This window comes from Dreissena polymorpha, chromosome 5 (assembly GCF_020536995.1).
Source record: "Dreissena polymorpha isolate Duluth1 chromosome 5, UMN_Dpol_1.0, whole genome shotgun sequence".
Taxonomy (NCBI): Eukaryota; Metazoa; Mollusca; class Bivalvia; order Myida; family Dreissenidae; genus Dreissena; species Dreissena polymorpha.
Window position 1 is genome coordinate 105,808,146 of NC_068359.1, and position 16,405 is coordinate 105,824,550.

At 39.3% G+C, this 16,405-nt stretch overlaps 1 protein-coding gene across 5 annotated transcripts in view; it reads right to left on the reverse strand.

Moving 5' to 3' along the window:
- The window catches only part of LOC127881858 (basement membrane-specific heparan sulfate proteoglycan core protein-like), a 198,207-nt gene that overhangs the window by 50,602 nt on the left and 131,200 nt on the right, over positions 1–16,405 (reverse strand). For all 5 annotated transcript variants that reach the window (XM_052430022.1, XM_052430024.1, XM_052430023.1 and 2 more), the window contains 17 exons: positions 16,074–16,201; positions 15,144–15,248; positions 14,811–14,946; positions 14,519–14,659; positions 12,625–12,909; positions 12,338–12,427; positions 12,019–12,184; positions 11,640–11,824; positions 9,199–9,326; positions 8,958–9,044; positions 8,610–8,745; positions 7,066–7,267; positions 6,035–6,138; positions 5,436–5,610; positions 4,996–5,271; positions 3,700–3,987; positions 2,152–2,297 (listed from right to left, as the gene is read on the reverse strand). In XM_052430022.1, coding sequence (XP_052285982.1) covers positions 2,152–2,297; positions 3,700–3,987; positions 4,996–5,271; positions 5,436–5,610; positions 6,035–6,138; positions 7,066–7,267; positions 8,610–8,745; positions 8,958–9,044; positions 9,199–9,326; positions 11,640–11,824; positions 12,019–12,184; positions 12,338–12,427; positions 12,625–12,909; positions 14,519–14,659; positions 14,811–14,946; positions 15,144–15,248; positions 16,074–16,201 — 2,778 coding nt within the window. The remainder of the gene's footprint in view (positions 1–2,151; positions 2,298–3,699; positions 3,988–4,995; positions 5,272–5,435; positions 5,611–6,034; positions 6,139–7,065; positions 7,268–8,609; positions 8,746–8,957; positions 9,045–9,198; positions 9,327–11,639; positions 11,825–12,018; positions 12,185–12,337; positions 12,428–12,624; positions 12,910–14,518; positions 14,660–14,810; positions 14,947–15,143; positions 15,249–16,073; positions 16,202–16,405) is intronic.

The window sequence follows — 16,405 nt, forward strand, 5'->3', positions numbered from 1 at the left end:
TGTCGGCAAAGAAGTTGATACCCCGTCTTGGACCCTTCTTGGCCAAAAGTTGTTAATTGTTGTAACAGTAGTAGGCCTGCACCATTGGTTCAATTAAGAGCATTATGGCCCGTTTGTAGCTTGTCAAAATATGTTAATTGGCAAACACAGATATGAATTTTACAAAAAATATTGAACTTGTACCACTTATCATTCGTGTTTTGAATGTCGCAACGTACGCTTTCCGGTGTTGGCATTCCACTTTCGACGAAACGTAAATTAGAAATTGATGCAAATAGCTTTGTAAGCAAAACAAGTTTATATCGGAGACCAATTAACGTGTATTGAATTAATTGACAATGAACAAAAGACAGTACGGCGCCGTTCCTAGTTACACTTTTTGCGAAATAAAATGTACACAATACAACACGTGGTCATGAAAGTTCAAAGTGAAAACAATACCCGTTTACAATTTTATGCGGCAACACTTTAATTTTAGTACATGCATATTTCACTATGTCATTTATTAAACAAACAAATGAAAACAATGTCATTACGCAGAACTTTCTGACTATTCAACAAAGTGATAGTGTTTGTGAATCTCCATTTAAGATGCATATAAAGGACTTGTTTGTGCAATGTGTGTAACGTTTTAAATATAAATAATTGTTTAAGAGGGTAACTCATTTAACAGTATTCTAAGACTTCTTTGAAAAGCTATAGTTTGTATAAGATATATCCTATGGTGTTTAATCTTGTTTTTTGTTACTACATGAAAATATAAAACACATAATAAGATATACATTCGGGATTTTGTTGGTTTAATTATTCAACAATAAATCTCAAAACTATACATACAATGTTTGTGTGTAACAAAGCTTGTTATTAAGTCGCTATACAGATATATTTGTGCCCTTTTTATGGATGTCGCGCGCTAAAGTGCCCTTTTTTGAAATTTTGCACCACGCCCCTTTTCCTTCCTGTATAAAACACTATCATGCAGCACATCTATTTGATGGTAAGCTATGTAAATCAATAAGTGACTGCATGCGGCATATGTACATGATGGTTAGGTGAGAGCTGTTCTCGAGACTTGGACTAGGTGAGTGTTGGCTGTGGTATATGTACCTGATGGTTAGGTGAGAGCTGTTCTCGAGACTTGGACAAGGTGAGTGTGCATATGTACCTGATGTTTAGGTGAGAGATTTTCTCGAGACTTGGACAAGGTGAGTGTGCATATGTACCTGATGGTTAGGTGAGAGCTGTTCTCTAGACTTGGACCAGGTGAGTGTGCATATGTACCTGATGGTTAGGTGAGAGCTGTTCTCGAGACTTGGACCAGGTGAGTATGTATATGTACCTGATGGTTAGGTGAGAGCTGTTCTTGAGACTTGGACCAAGTGAGTGTGCATATGTACCTGATGGTTGGGTGAGAGCTGTTCTCGAGACTTGGACCAAGTGAGTGTGCATATGTACCTGATGATTAGGTGAGAGCTGTTCTCGATACTTGGACCAGGTGAGTGTGCATATGTACCTGATGGTTAGGTGAGAGCTGTTCTTGAGACTTGGACCAGGTGAGTGTGCATATGTACCTGATGGTTAGGTGAGAGCTGTTCTTGAGACTTGGACCAGGTGAGTGTGCATATGTACCTGATGGTTAGGTGAGAGCTGTTCTCGAGACTTGGACCAAGTGAGTGTGCATATGTACCTGATGATTAGGTGAGAGATTTTCTCGAGACTTGGACAAGGTGAGTGTGCATATGTACCTGATGATTAGGTGAGAGATTTTCTCGAGACTTGTACCAGGTGAGTGTGCATATGTACCTGATGGTTAGGTGAGAGCTGTTCTCGAGACTTGGACCAGGTGAGTGTGCAATGTACCTGATGGTTAGGTGAGAGCTGTTCTCGAGACTTGGACCAGGTGAGTGTGTATATGTACCTGATGGTTAGGTGAGAGCTGTTCTCGAGACTTGGACAAGGTGAGTGTGCATATGTACCTGATGGTTAGGTGAGAGCTGTTCTCGAGACTTGGACCAGGTGAGTGTGTATATGTACCTGATGGTTAGGTGAGAGCTGTTCTCGAGACTTGGACAAGGTGAGTGTGCATAAGTATCATGATGGTTAGGTGAGAGCTGTTCTCAAGACTTGGACCAGGTGAGTGTGTATATGTACCTGATGGTTAGGTGAGAGCTGTTCTCGAGACTTGGACCAGGTGAGTGTTGGCTGTGGTGTTCCTGTTGCGACACAGCGCAGCGTTCCGGTGGTTCCCATGGGGATGGTGATCTTCTCTGGCTCCATTGTCACTGTCGGTGCTACAGCTGCAGACATATAATAGGGAAATTTATCCTCACACCAGCAACCATATAACTAACTTCAATAATTGTATGTGATCTATGTTTATGCATATTGTATTACGAATCTTGATGATGCTTGAACTATAAAGACTATACATTGCATACCTTATCAAACATAACATGAGAGGCATTAAAACAGTGTGTACTTTTGAATACTAGCAAAAAATACCTTACTGTTTTTACAGGCTTCATCAATACATACATGTATGCAATAATACCCTTCAATCATTGATCTCACTCTCACACATTTTTTAGTTTTAAGGCTGTTGGTAGTAGTGAACACATATTGAGAGCGGAAAATCAGAAACACAAATCTGCGAGAAATAGTTTATTTTTAGCTCCAGAAATTGACAACTTGTCCAATGTTTGGTGCAGTTTTTTATTAATTTATTTTTCCTCATTTGTTAAAGGTCAAATTTTTTGCGAAAACAATTGTATACAAATACCCTGACCATATTAAAAACCAAACAAGAAAATCACTCTTTTTAAAAAAGTGGCAAATGAGAAATATTTTATTAAGAGCAAAATATTCTGGTGTATTACAATTTATCAGTGAAAATATTGTGTTATGATACATTTGTTATCCCATTTGTAAGTAAATTTTGATGTGGACAACTTTACAACAAATACAGGTGAATGCTTGCCATAATTTGTTAAAATCTGTGGATGAACACTTATTTTCGTCTTTTAATGGAATTTTTAGTAAACAAAAATTACAACCAAAATAAATTTCTTAATCAGAATGTATTTAGTCTTATTTAGATTTTGCTAACTACATATCACATATACTGAAATCATTGAAGAACAATTTATGCAAACTGAATATGTGAATTTTGGCCATAAGGCTCAATGCCCAACTACAATTATACATGTAGTGAGTTTTTGCATGAATTTTAAAGTTGCAAATACCATTCAAAGATACTATACTACCTCGTAAAACCTGCATAAAAAAATAATTGAAATAAATGTTTGCAGAGTGGTATAATGGTGGAACAAATATAGATTTATTAATTTCAGCAGAGGTAACAGTATGGTTCACATCAACTAAGCCAATGAAGCTACCATATGTAACAGATCATAGAAGCTCATAGTTATTTGATTGATTCATGAAACACCATGTAATTGTAGGATCAGTAAACATTTATCATACCGGTAGTCAAAAATTCACATTATAAAGTGAGAGCAAAACTCAGTTATTTGACAGTAATGGCTAGTGATGTACTTAGGCCATATCATGGTTCTAATGAGATCATTGGTAAAACAAAAACTGTGAAAATCAGGTCAGAATTGAAAGAAACCTGCTGATAATATTATTGGAAACGTGCCATTTCTGCATTTATCCTTGGGACAGTGGTCACTGACTCACTTGTTTGTTTGACGTTGACCTCAAGCAGTGCCTCTGCTGTGGAGATCTTTCCAGTGTCTGTGTCGGTTCCCGTGCAGATGTAGCGTCCGGCAGCGCTAGGCTGGGTGTTGGGGATGGTCAGCACACCGTTGGCCTGCTGGGTGCCCGGAGGCAGACCCGCCTGACGAGACCAGAACAGAGTCACACGCTCACCCCCTTCCTCTGTGTAACATTCGAGGCGAGCTGTCTCACCAGCTATCACCACATACTTGGTCTGACGTACGATAATGGTCACTTGTTTCAGGGAACCTGATCAATATGCCAAATATAATCACTAGATAGCCATGCTGGCTGTTTATATGATAAATGAATTCTAAACAAAGTAAAGATTCAAGCAGTAAAGTTTAAAGTGCTCACAAGGTTTTACAATACACTTGTAAAGAAAACAGCCCCAAAACATGGTAGGCATGTTTTTACAAACCATAATTATTTACAATGTCAAGGCCAATATAATAAAAATAAACAGCTCAATGTTAAAAGCAATTTTAATAATGAAAAATGTGACTTCTAGAGTGTAAAAATGGTTTTCAATAGCCACATGCACAAAACTGCAAGGTCTCATGGCAGCCATGTTTTTCAATCAACCAGAACCTTATTTCACTTATGGATAAATCATAATAGTTATAAATGTTTTGCACAGGTTTCATGAAGATTGGACAAACAAATATGACTTTGTGGTCACAAGCTTTTTCTTTTATTTGGCCTATTGACATAGTTTTTTTACCACACATGATCCAGTTTGAAATTCCTCTAAGATATTTTTAGGAAACAATTTCTATGTTCTGACCAAGCTTTTCGACAATTGGGCACTAAATAAGACCTCTTGATTGTTATCAAGCTTTTTCTTTAATTTCACCTAGCATCCTAGTTTTTTATCCCATGGGACTCAGTTTCTCACTGGTCTGAGATATCATCCGGACGAATGTTCTGACCATATTTCATGAGGATCGTGAAAAAAATGTGGCCTATAGTTCATTAGATTTTTCTTTCATTTGAACAATTCGTTGTTTTTGACCCAACATGGGCCAGTTCCAAACACAGCTAAGATACCATAAGGACATAATGTTCTATACAAGGTTTATGAAGCATTAAATGCAACCTCTAGAGAGTTAAAAAGGCTAATGTTGAAGACCCACAGTCAGTGACGTAAAAAGGCTATCACAAAAGCTCCAGATAAGCATGTTGTGCATAAGTGACTTAAAACAATGGAGTGACTTGATACAAAGGAAGAGCATGTTAACAGTCTCTACAAGTTACCTGGTTTCACATAAAGTATGGTCCTGATTTCTGTCTGTCCATTCTCATTGGTTGCCTTACAGTAGTAGTCAGACTCATCTGAGAGCTGTGCCCTGGGTATGGTGAGTACCCCCCCACTGACCCGGGCCTCGGGGTTGAGACTCCTCCCTCCCCCTCGGTACCACTCCACCTGTGGGGTGGGGCTGCCAGTCACAATACATTCAAACTTCACTGGGGCCCCTTCATCCACGTACTGGAACCGGGGCTCTATCCTAGCAACAGGACTCTGTCCTGTGTCTGCAATACACACAACACAATTTTGAAACCATCATTCTTGATGGCATTTAAATACAGACAAACATATTTGCACAACAAACTTAATTAACATTTTAATACAGAACGCATCATATACAGCAAAGAATATTCAAATTACGCAAATAAGTAAACAATTCAAACCCAACCTTCAGTGACAATGATGACAGCAGTGGCTTCATCCATGTCATTCATATTGGAGCCCATACACACGTAGTTGCCTGCATCAGACCTCTGCACATTGGGGATGACCAGCACTCCATTCTGGTCTATTGCTTTAGTGGGCATCAGGCCCCCCTGCTTGCTCCATGACAGGATATACATCTGTGGACACACATGGGTACAAACATTGACATGTATACCTGCCCATTAACATGCAAATACATCTACATCATTGGGGAAATGTCACAAATTTCAGCTTAGCACAGTAAATACAGATATATTACAAAGTATATAGCATGGGAATAAAGCACATTTCAGCTTAACACATTAAATACAGATATATTACGTGGTAAACTGCATGCAATCTATCATATTTTAGCTGGAAAAACATATAAATAATAAGTAACTGTACACTGTAGGGAAATTTTGCACTGTTCAATTTGAAATACATACACACACATATATATATAAGGTCCACTTATAAGGTAAGGATAACAAGGTTCACTGCAGGCAGGAAATTATATAACATTTCATCATTGTAAATAGTATGTGATTTAATATGACTGTTTGCATATTGAGACCGTACCTCTCCAGGTGGACTGCTGATCACCGTGCAGACTAGCCTGGCAGACTGGCCCTCCTCTACCTCTACACGGGTCTGGTCTATACGAACCTGCAGTGGTGTCTGACCTGCAACAGCACATGGACCGTCATCAGCAAGATGGATTGCAGAGCTATTACATGGACATGTTACTTAACAAGCTATCTTTTGTCTCCATTATATCATTAATGTGACACCTACTTGATACACTTAATATAATTGAATGTTTTTTATGTTTGGTTTTAATATGATTCAATCTCCTGTCATAATCATAATTGATACTATGATGTTGAATGTCATCATTTCTTATATTTGTGCCAATATGTAATATACTACAAAACAAAAGGGCTGTAATTTATTTTTTGGTTTTTGGTTTATCATAATTCCATGAACACATTTTTTAAGACATTCTAAAAAGATAATTGATTTTTGGCAGGAATGAATATATTGTATGAAGTTTGACGTGTCAGTCATGACACCATGAGAACTTGCACTTGATATTGTTTTCCAAAAGTTTCATGAACATTGGGCAATATATGTGCTTTCGCAGGGTTAATAAACTTTTCCTTTAATATTAAATACTGACTTTACTTTGACCCCACACAAGCTTGTTTCAAACTTGGTTGAGATATGATAAATACAAATGTTCTTGGCAAGTTTCAAGAAGATATGGCAATAAATGTGGCCTCAAGAGTGCTGACAAGTCATTTTTTAATTTAAGCAAGTGACGTTAATATTGATCCCACTAGTGTCAAAAAGGAAAATGATTACGACGGACCACTTAAACCACAAAACAGACAAAGAATGATAAGAAGGGATTTTAAAAGATTATTCAAAATATTTATGATCAGTACAATTATATACTTTTGCTCATGCATAGTTAGCAAACACAGATTATCTCGTCAAATATCATAGTATGTCAGTTGTGTACATATCCAAATTAATCACTGTATTATATGCCATGCTCTTAAGTAACCTTTTAAGATTGAGATCATGAAGAAGCAACACTGCTGTACCTCCAATAACTCTCAATTCCACCTCTCTCCTGGTGTTGCCATGACGATTGGTAGCGGTGCAGCGGTATCTGCCAGCGTCCTCCAGTTTCACATTGCGAATGGTCATGGAGTACCTGGGCCCTACAGTGGCCCTGTCAGGGAGCTGACGACTGTCCAGTCGACTCCAGACCACATTAAATGGACCTTCACCACTCACTTGGCACTGGAGGATATACAAGGGAGGGAATACATGGACTTTCTTAATAATATAGTCATGGTCAACCTAAATTGTGTGAACTTAAATTAATTCTCTATCCCTTCTAAAACCCATGGTAATATCCTACCGTCGCAGTAAAAAAACACCATACTTTTTTTCATACAGATATCATATAGTGTGTCACACAGTTCGGCATGACAATGTCCATCATTATTGTATATTAACAAAGGATGATGCCCAAACATGATGTATACCTCAGGGCAAAACCATGAATGTGGAATACTACAGCCAGCAACTTTAATTTCATCTTAAAACTTAACATAATGTCTATGTGTGACAGTGTTTATATTCAAAATAACCAAAGCATATTTTGATGAATGAAAATTGAATGAATATTGGTTATAATATTATTATATATTACAGCTTTGTACTGTATACACATTTTTTATGTATATATTCCGTGTTTTATGATACAAGTTTAATACATTTATTGCATTTTATGCATTTGTAAACTTTTGTTTATTATCATTTAAATTGTCTAAGCTTTGTTCTATGCAAAAGACATGAAAATATGACCATGTGTTTGTTTATAACAATAGTTGATGGTGTGTGCGTAGGCTCAATCCAATAAGCAACCTGGAGTTCTCATGCAGCACTTAATTGTTCACATGGACAATGTTCCATCCCACACTGCCATTACAAAACAAATTGAGATCACTGTGATGGGTTTTAAATGACAGCATATTCCCGTACTACCCTTATTTAGCACCGTCTGACTTTGCTATCTTACATGTTATTTAGCAACAACTCAAGGGGCGTAGATTCAGTTCTTTAATAGAACTTCAAGCAGTGACAAACAACATTTGTCAGTATGACGCTGCTTGGCATGCCAATATTTATCTGCAATTAATTCCTCTTCATCAGTGATGCATAAAGTGCGATGGAGATTAATCTGAAAAACGTTGAGGCATTACTTTCATTTGATGCCCTCAACGTTGTTCATTCCAGTTCCCAGGACAGTGTTGATGGCATTATGTTAAAAAGCATTAATATAACTATATGGGGATTGTTATTACGAGTAATATTTAGAAATGTAGAAAACATACTTTGCTTTCTATTCATGCAAATGTTATTTTATATAAAAGGTCTGCATTTTATAACATAAGTCTACTTCTTTCTGGATCATCCTTCCAAAAGGATTTTGAGTATCATATGTGAGTGACAAAAGAACACATAATATGCATGAAATACACGGATGCTAAGGTTCCATATAGAAACAATATGTTCCTGGGTCTCACTTGTACTATCCATGCCCATGGAAAGCCTGTATCTATTATACATGACTTACCTGGAAGATGACAGTGGACCCCTCTGGTTCATCAAGCCTGAGTGGGGTAACCACAACCTCAGGGCGCCTGTCCTGGTTCTGGGGGCGACATGACCCCCCGGGCTGGCTGGGCGTGCCCACGTAACCTTCAGCACACCTGGGACATAACCAACAAACTGCTGTAAACATTGGCATACTCACTCACTTTACGAGAGATCTTGAGATATAACTAATCCATTAATGGATCTAATAATATTACATGAAGGTTAATCTGTAAGTTAATTTTTGAATTTAATACTACCTATTGTACTTTCAGTATATAATATTATAAATGTGTGCTACTAACAATAGTTCAGACTGGAGACTTACTGTGCACACTGGCGGCCGGTGTACCCTACTGGACAGCGGTCACATGTCACCTGTCTGTCCTCAGCCAGGAAACATGTGGGGGAAAACCTGAAACAACAACACATAGGCTGCATCACTGCTCAGAACACATCAGTATAATGTTAACAATATTATCTTGAAACCCAATGTTATGATACCTATGTGCACATTCACAATAGAATGAGAGAGTATGTGTAAAGAAGGATCATGGAGGCAGACTCACTGGTTGGGTGCTGTCGCCAGTGGGCAGGGACAGGGGCGACAGTCTGTTGGTGTTCCTGATGTTGCGTCTCCATAGTAACCAGCTGCACAGCGGTCACATCTGTCACCTTCTGTGTTGTGTTGGCAATTCTGTGAACCAAACAACCATTGCGAAAGTGCGAAAGTAAATTGTCAGCAACACATATTATTACTAAACATATTGTAAAAATGATAATGCTTAATTTTTGCTGAAGTTTTTAACTGCATTTGTTTGCATTTATTCATTTTTTTTAATTGATTTAAAATGAAAATTGTTGACCAGTAAATATTTTTAAAAGATGACTGCTTCAAAATCATGAGTTTCTGTATATAACGCTTAGCAGTATTCTGTATATTCCAATCTCTAAATACCTATAAATAATCTGTCATTTACTGTTTTCCTTCTGTCCAATAGTTTTACACTTTTCTAGATTCCTAGATTCACAAACATGTTTTAGAATTAATAAAATATTTTGGAGAAACCTTGAGTTATTTGTCTTTATTAAAAAAAAATGTCACACAGATACTAAGTATTGTTTTTTTGGTTCAAAACACATGAATTTTAGATTTTGTTTGGAATAAATACATTTTGGAAAAAAATAGCCAAAATTGTTATTCATGTGCTGTGAATTTTAATAATGTTGACAATATTCATTTTAAACAGTCAGGCTTTTACCCAGGTGGTTTAAGCACAGGGGCACCGCGTGCCTGGACGTCAAAATCCATTTTGCATGTTTTTGCGATCATGTTGCAGAGACTCTTGAAATCCAAAAGTGCTTCCATGCTCTGATCCAAATATTATCGGGATTCGGCCAACAACCAATCAAAACATGCACGTGCTTATCAGCTGTGTGTGTATAAGGGGCTAAAATAAGATGTTTGATCGATGGACAAACGACATCCAGACAAACGGAACCCTGCTTTTTCTGGATTCTGGGACGATCGGCACCTCGTAAATTTGTCAACCTTGACAATGCCACCAGAGGATATTGTCCGCCAAGACAATTGGTACCTGATTAATTTGGTTGCTCAGAACTCCTCATAGTGCTGTTGCTGCTTACCGGGTTAGAGGACATGTGTAGCTGTAGCGTGTTGTTTTCACAGTGGTACTCGAATACAAAGCATTTCATCCATAAACTAGGTTTCTGCATCCCCAAAAACCTTAACCCAACCCAAAGCAAACAAAATTTTGTATTGTTACAGACTATGTATGGTGGACAATGTCCAATATAAGGAAGTTAATTGTCCCGAGCAGCAAATTGTCCGATTGCAACTTAAAGATAAGATGGGAGCCGATTTTTTAGGGGTAACAAATTAATCTGGTTCTAATTGTCCAGGTGAATAAATAAATTTGGTGTAGATTGTCCAGGTGGACAAATTTACAATTTCCCCTTGACGCAACACTTAACAAATGACAGGTTCAAGGATGCCTTTAGAGCACAGAAAAGAAGACTGATTAGGCAATGCATTGAGTAACCATCCATTTACGGAACAGCCTTAACCATCTCAACAACCTGGAATCTGTTGGCCTGCTCCTCCCTATATCCACAGCTGGTGGGTACTTGACTAGGGTGTCAAAACACAATAACAAACGAAAGATGCTTTTTTTTGCTTAAATTATAAATAACTCTTTTTATTTAAATCAAAGCGATTAAAAAGAACTCATTTCAGGGCTTTCAACACAATGAAAAGGTAAAAGACTGAAAATCGTCCTCGTCTGAAGTCGGCTGTCCTTAAAGCTCTGAAGATTGTCAGCATAAAAGGATGAGAAATTGAGGCAGTGGACTTAGGAAGAATGGTGGAATCCTGGCACAAGAAAAATCCATGGAGAACTGTTTTCTTTTTAACTTAACATTGTATATTTGTATACTTTTTGTAAAATATGTAATTGTATTGTTGTTGTTGTTTGCTCAATCATGTTTGCGTTCTAATTTCCTTATGTTGCTTGTTATTTAATATTATTATATATAAATTAAATAAATTGAGGATAAATACATTCAAATAAATAAATAATAAAAATGGTGATTTTTAAATAGCTCCAAAGTAGTCTTGATTTCAATTTAGAACATGTACACATTATTTAAAGAATCGACACACTTAAGGAGGCTCGCCCCCTTCCATACCAACCCTCATTCAACGCTGTCTTGCCGCTGTGCTGACCATTTCTTGGGAAAATGCCTGAACAGTATATGATGCTCATTTTATGATTTATATAAAAATATACACAAAAATCAGTGCTGCAAGGGTGCCATCATAGAATGGTCCAGTCAACAGCTCTAAACATAACTCTTCAATCTCGAGATAAAAGTTTTTACTGTTCCACAAATCCCATGACATAACTGTTTACTGGTAAATTTTGTGATCTAAGGCTTATATTCTGTTCTCCAGTACTTGACATGACAGTCAATATCTGAAGTTTCCTACCAGACATCTGCCTGAGACAGGGTCACAGGAGTTAGCATGTTTGTTGCAGTTGCATCTCACACAGCGGCCCAGGCCATCGCGCCCCTCAGAGACGCGGAGGTAGCCGTCTGCACATCGCTGACAGGAGAGTCCAGTGTAGCCCTCGGGACAGCGACAGTCCTCCACCATAGGGGCGCCACCAAGACCTGCAGTAGCAACATGACCCTCTATCTCACACAGGAACCATATACACACAAATGTCTATAATTAATATTTCATTAAATCACTATTTATAATTCACAATGTGGTAAGCTGTTAATTTTTGTATAATATAGCTGAAAATAAATAACTAAATAAATCATGTCTATAACTGTGATTGTACCATATACAGGTCACTAACCTGTTGGTGTTGGTATAGCTGTATCCATGCTGACATCTCTCAGTGTTACCGAGGCCATCTTCTGGTGGTATGTAGCCCTGATGAGTATCCCCTCCACATTGGAGAGCAATGTCATGAATGTCTCACGGGTTGGAGCTGTGTTTGTGCGTAGGTCATTGAAAGAGCTCTATAAACAAAACCAGACATTATTTATAGCTTCATTAAGGCAATATTCCTCACGTAAATGCTATCTGATTTGATTCTCACAGAAAATGTTATTCTAACTACTTCATTGGATGTTGGTATTAGACACCGTCAAGTGACCCAGCCTGCCCCATACCTCTCTGAGGAGTATTTCATAGGTCTGTGTTTTGCCTGCCACCAGTGCAGGCTCAAACAGGTAGTAGATACGCAGGGACTGGCCAGCACTCTGAAAATAGCAGAATAGAACAAAATCAGAGATAATGGCATTACTGGAATCAATTCAAACTCATATATTTGATAAAAATAATTCAAATAAACAAACATATATATTGACATCATATATTTTCTGATATTAGAGAGACCCATTGAATTTAAATGCTTGCATGCTTGCTTCACTATCTCAGTACATCAGTGCCAACTTACAATGATTTCCAGGTCCACATCACGGTACATGCTGCCATCAGGACGGGCAGAGAACTCAAGAGTGAAGCGCAGGTAGCCTCCATAGGAAGTGACACGGTCTCCCCGGAACTTGGCTGGCAGCTGGAAGAACAGGCTTTCCCGCTCCTGCTGCACTCCTTCAAATCGGTTGTATGTGACACTGTTGCGCTTGGAATCCACAATGAAACCATCACTGATCACATTGTTGAGTCGACGATTGGTGAGAACAAAGTTGTGGGTTCCATCCGCTCCTATCTGGGGTCGCAACTATTACAAAAAACATGAGCATTTATGCTAAAATTAGAGATGGAAACAAAATTAATATTCAAATATTTGAAAATCTGTGGAATATTTGCATCCAAAAGTTGCATTCCAGACAAGCTAAGATGACAACCTTTGTGACAAAAAAAGTTTTTAAATTATATTAAGTAACTTTAAAAATGAAAGAAAACACCCCAGGAAAATCCATACCCATCCCTGTAGTATTTCCCACATTGTCCAAGTTAGACTTCAAGTGCCCCGGGACTGGGCGCTTAAATGGGCTAGGGAAAGCCATGATATTCAATGAAAGACATTGATGTATGTAGAACAGAAAAATATATTATTATTAGCTCAATTTTTTAGTAAGGAGAGTTTATAAATACATTTTTACTAGTTCTGAAGTTGTATTACAATGGTTGTAATATGTTAGCATGATTTAAACTGTCATTAGGTTTTTATTGTATTTATTTGTTTTTGTTTTTTTTTAATTTAAGATGGTTATGTGGTAAAATTAATTGCTTTAATTTGCACAAAAGCTATAATTTTGCCTACCCCAACACCCCTCCCTGCATTATACTGTATGTACACATAACCCCTCCCTGTTGCATCCCCCCCCCCCCTGCAAAGGTCACCTACCCCTCCCTGTAGTAGTTAGAGCTGCTACACTGGTTGCCCCCCCCCAGGTCAGTGCACCTACCCCCTCCCTGTAGTAGTTAGAGCTGCTACACTGGTTGCCCCCCCCCCCCCAGGTCAGTACACCTACCCCCTCCCTGTAGTAGTTAGAGCTGCTTCACTGGTTGCGCCCCCCCCCCCAGGTCAGTGCACCTACCCCCTCCTTGTAGTAGTTAGAGCTGCTACACTGGTTGCGCCCCCCCCCCAGGTCAGTGCACCTACCCCCTCCCTGTAGTAGTTAGAGCTGCTACACTGGTTGCGCCCCCCCCCCCCCCAGGTCAGTGCACCTACCCCCTCCTTGTAGTAGTTAGAGCTGCTTCACTGGTTGCGCCCCCCCCCCAGGTCAGTACACCTACCCCCTCCTTGTAGTAGTTAGAGCTGCTTCACTGGTTGCGCCCCCCCCCAGGTCAGTGCACCTACCCCCTCCTTGTAGTAGTTAGAGCTGCTTCACTGGTTGCGCCCCCCCCCCCAGGTCAGTGCACCTACCCCCTCCTTGTAGAAGTTAGAGCTGCTTCACTGGTTGCGCCCCCCCCCCCCAGGTCAGTGCACCTACCCCCTCCTTGTAGTAGTTAGAGCTGCTACACTGGTTGCGCCCCCCCCCCAGGTCAGTGCACCTACCCCCTCCTTGTAGTAGTTAGAGCTGCTTCACTGGTTGCGCCCCCCCCCAGGTCAGTACACCTACCCCCTCCCTGTAGTAGTTAGAGCTGCTACACTGGTTGCGCCCCCCCCCCAGGTCAGTGCACCTACCCCCTCCTTGTAGTAGTTAGAGCTGCTTCACTGGTTGCGCCCCCCCCCCCCCCAGGTCAGTGCACCTACCCCCTCCTTGTAGTAGTTAGAGCTGCTACACTGGTTGCGCCCCCCCCCAGGTCAGTGCACCTACCCCCTCCCTGTAGTAGTTAGAGCTGCTACACTGGTTGCCCCCCCCCCAGGTCAGTGCACCTACCCCCTCTCTGTAGTAGTTAGAGCTGCTACACTGATTGGTGATTCCTGAGCAGAAGCAGGCCAGGCAGCCCTGTGGATTGTCCATCTCCAGGTAGAAGTGACCCTCTCTGCACCGGGCACAGTCACGGCCTTGCACAAACGGCTGTAAGAGGCATAAAGACATTGTTCATACTGGGAAGAGTTGAATGCATTATGGGTTACTATAAACACATAATCCATTGTTAAGTCTCCATTTCAATGAGCCAATTCCACTCCCCCTACTAGGTTGACATCAATGGAGTGTGAATGTTTACCTTGCACTGGCACTGCTTGGTGGCCTGGTCACATTCTGTGTTGGGCACAGTGCCCCTCTGATCACAGTCACACAGGATACCCTGCTTGCAGTAGTCTCCAACCTTCAGGGGATTGCCTGTGTACCCAGCAACACACCTGAACACAATCAACACATACATTAAAACAATCTGCACTGTCATCACACATTTAATAACAATTCAATATTTATCTACTGTGAACATTTTTAAGAAAACAACATTCATGTCTTCTTTTGCAGCCATTATACAATGATTGGTGCCTATTATCACTGTGTATGGTACAAATGTTTGTAGTATAGTGTGTGGAGGTGTTACGTTTCACAGTTGAGTCCAGTATGTCCTGCAGGGCAGGCTGTACATCTCACACCTCCTCGTTGGGCAGGCAGGTCTGGCCGGATCAGCTGGCATGTTGGACTGAATCTGCAATAAATTGTCAACTAGGTATACTGTTTAAAATGTATTAACAAACAGATAGCAACATTAAAAGATTGTTTGGAATATGTATCATCATTTAGAAAATGTAACATCATTCTTTGCTGCTATTCCAGAAAGTAAGGGTCCAACATCATCGACAGTGATGTTACTGTTATTGTCATGTGTTAAAAGTAAAAAACGAAGCAAATCATTCAAACGCCATGTACCATCTCTTAAAGCCTATACAGAATACTAGGTTAGCATTGCATACATCTAGTTTATTTAGGGGGGCTTAGAATAAAATCAAATATCTTTAAAAACGTTCATTCATGATATTTGAAAAATATAATATGCCCGCAATAGGAGATATTGAAAACATGAACCTGTTGGTTATTTTTACATCATTCCAAATTGCAGCTAGTTAGAACATTTTTGTGTGTGCAGATATTTTTTATTTGAGTTTCATAAAACACATCTTAGTAAGCCACACCCGTCTACACCCATCATCAACTACTTATACCATTGACTGGATCTCATTTAAATTCATAAAAACCTGTATAAACCTCATAACAACTTTTACACTACCAGATGTCAATTTCTGTTTCAACACATGAACCAACAATTATTGGTAACACAATTATTCATATGTGAATATCATAACGGCGCATTTGTGCACTTGGTGATTAATATGCTACAGACATCAGTTTGTCGATGTAATTGGTCATGTTTTATGCTTAAAGTTCTTAAAAGTGTGGTCACTACACTGTTTTATTCAGAAATATTATTACACTATTTTATTCACATTACAAAGAAAGATTTAACAGAGCTTACTGATTGGGAGCCTCTGTCAGTGGACATGGACATTTCTGACAGTCAGCACGTGTTCCTCGGGTGGCGTCACCATAGTAACCAACAGCACACAGCTCACAGTGGTCTCCCGCAGTATTGTGCTGACAGTTCTAAGGTACAGACACAAACAATATAAAGAAAGTAAAAAAGTCTGGGTGAACTCAGATACAGACACAAACAATATATAGAAAGTAAACAAGTCTGGGTAAACTTAGATACAGACACAAACAATATATTGAAAGTAAACAAGTCTGGGTGAACTTAGATACAGACACAAACAATATATAGAAAGTAAACAAGTCTGGGTGAACTTA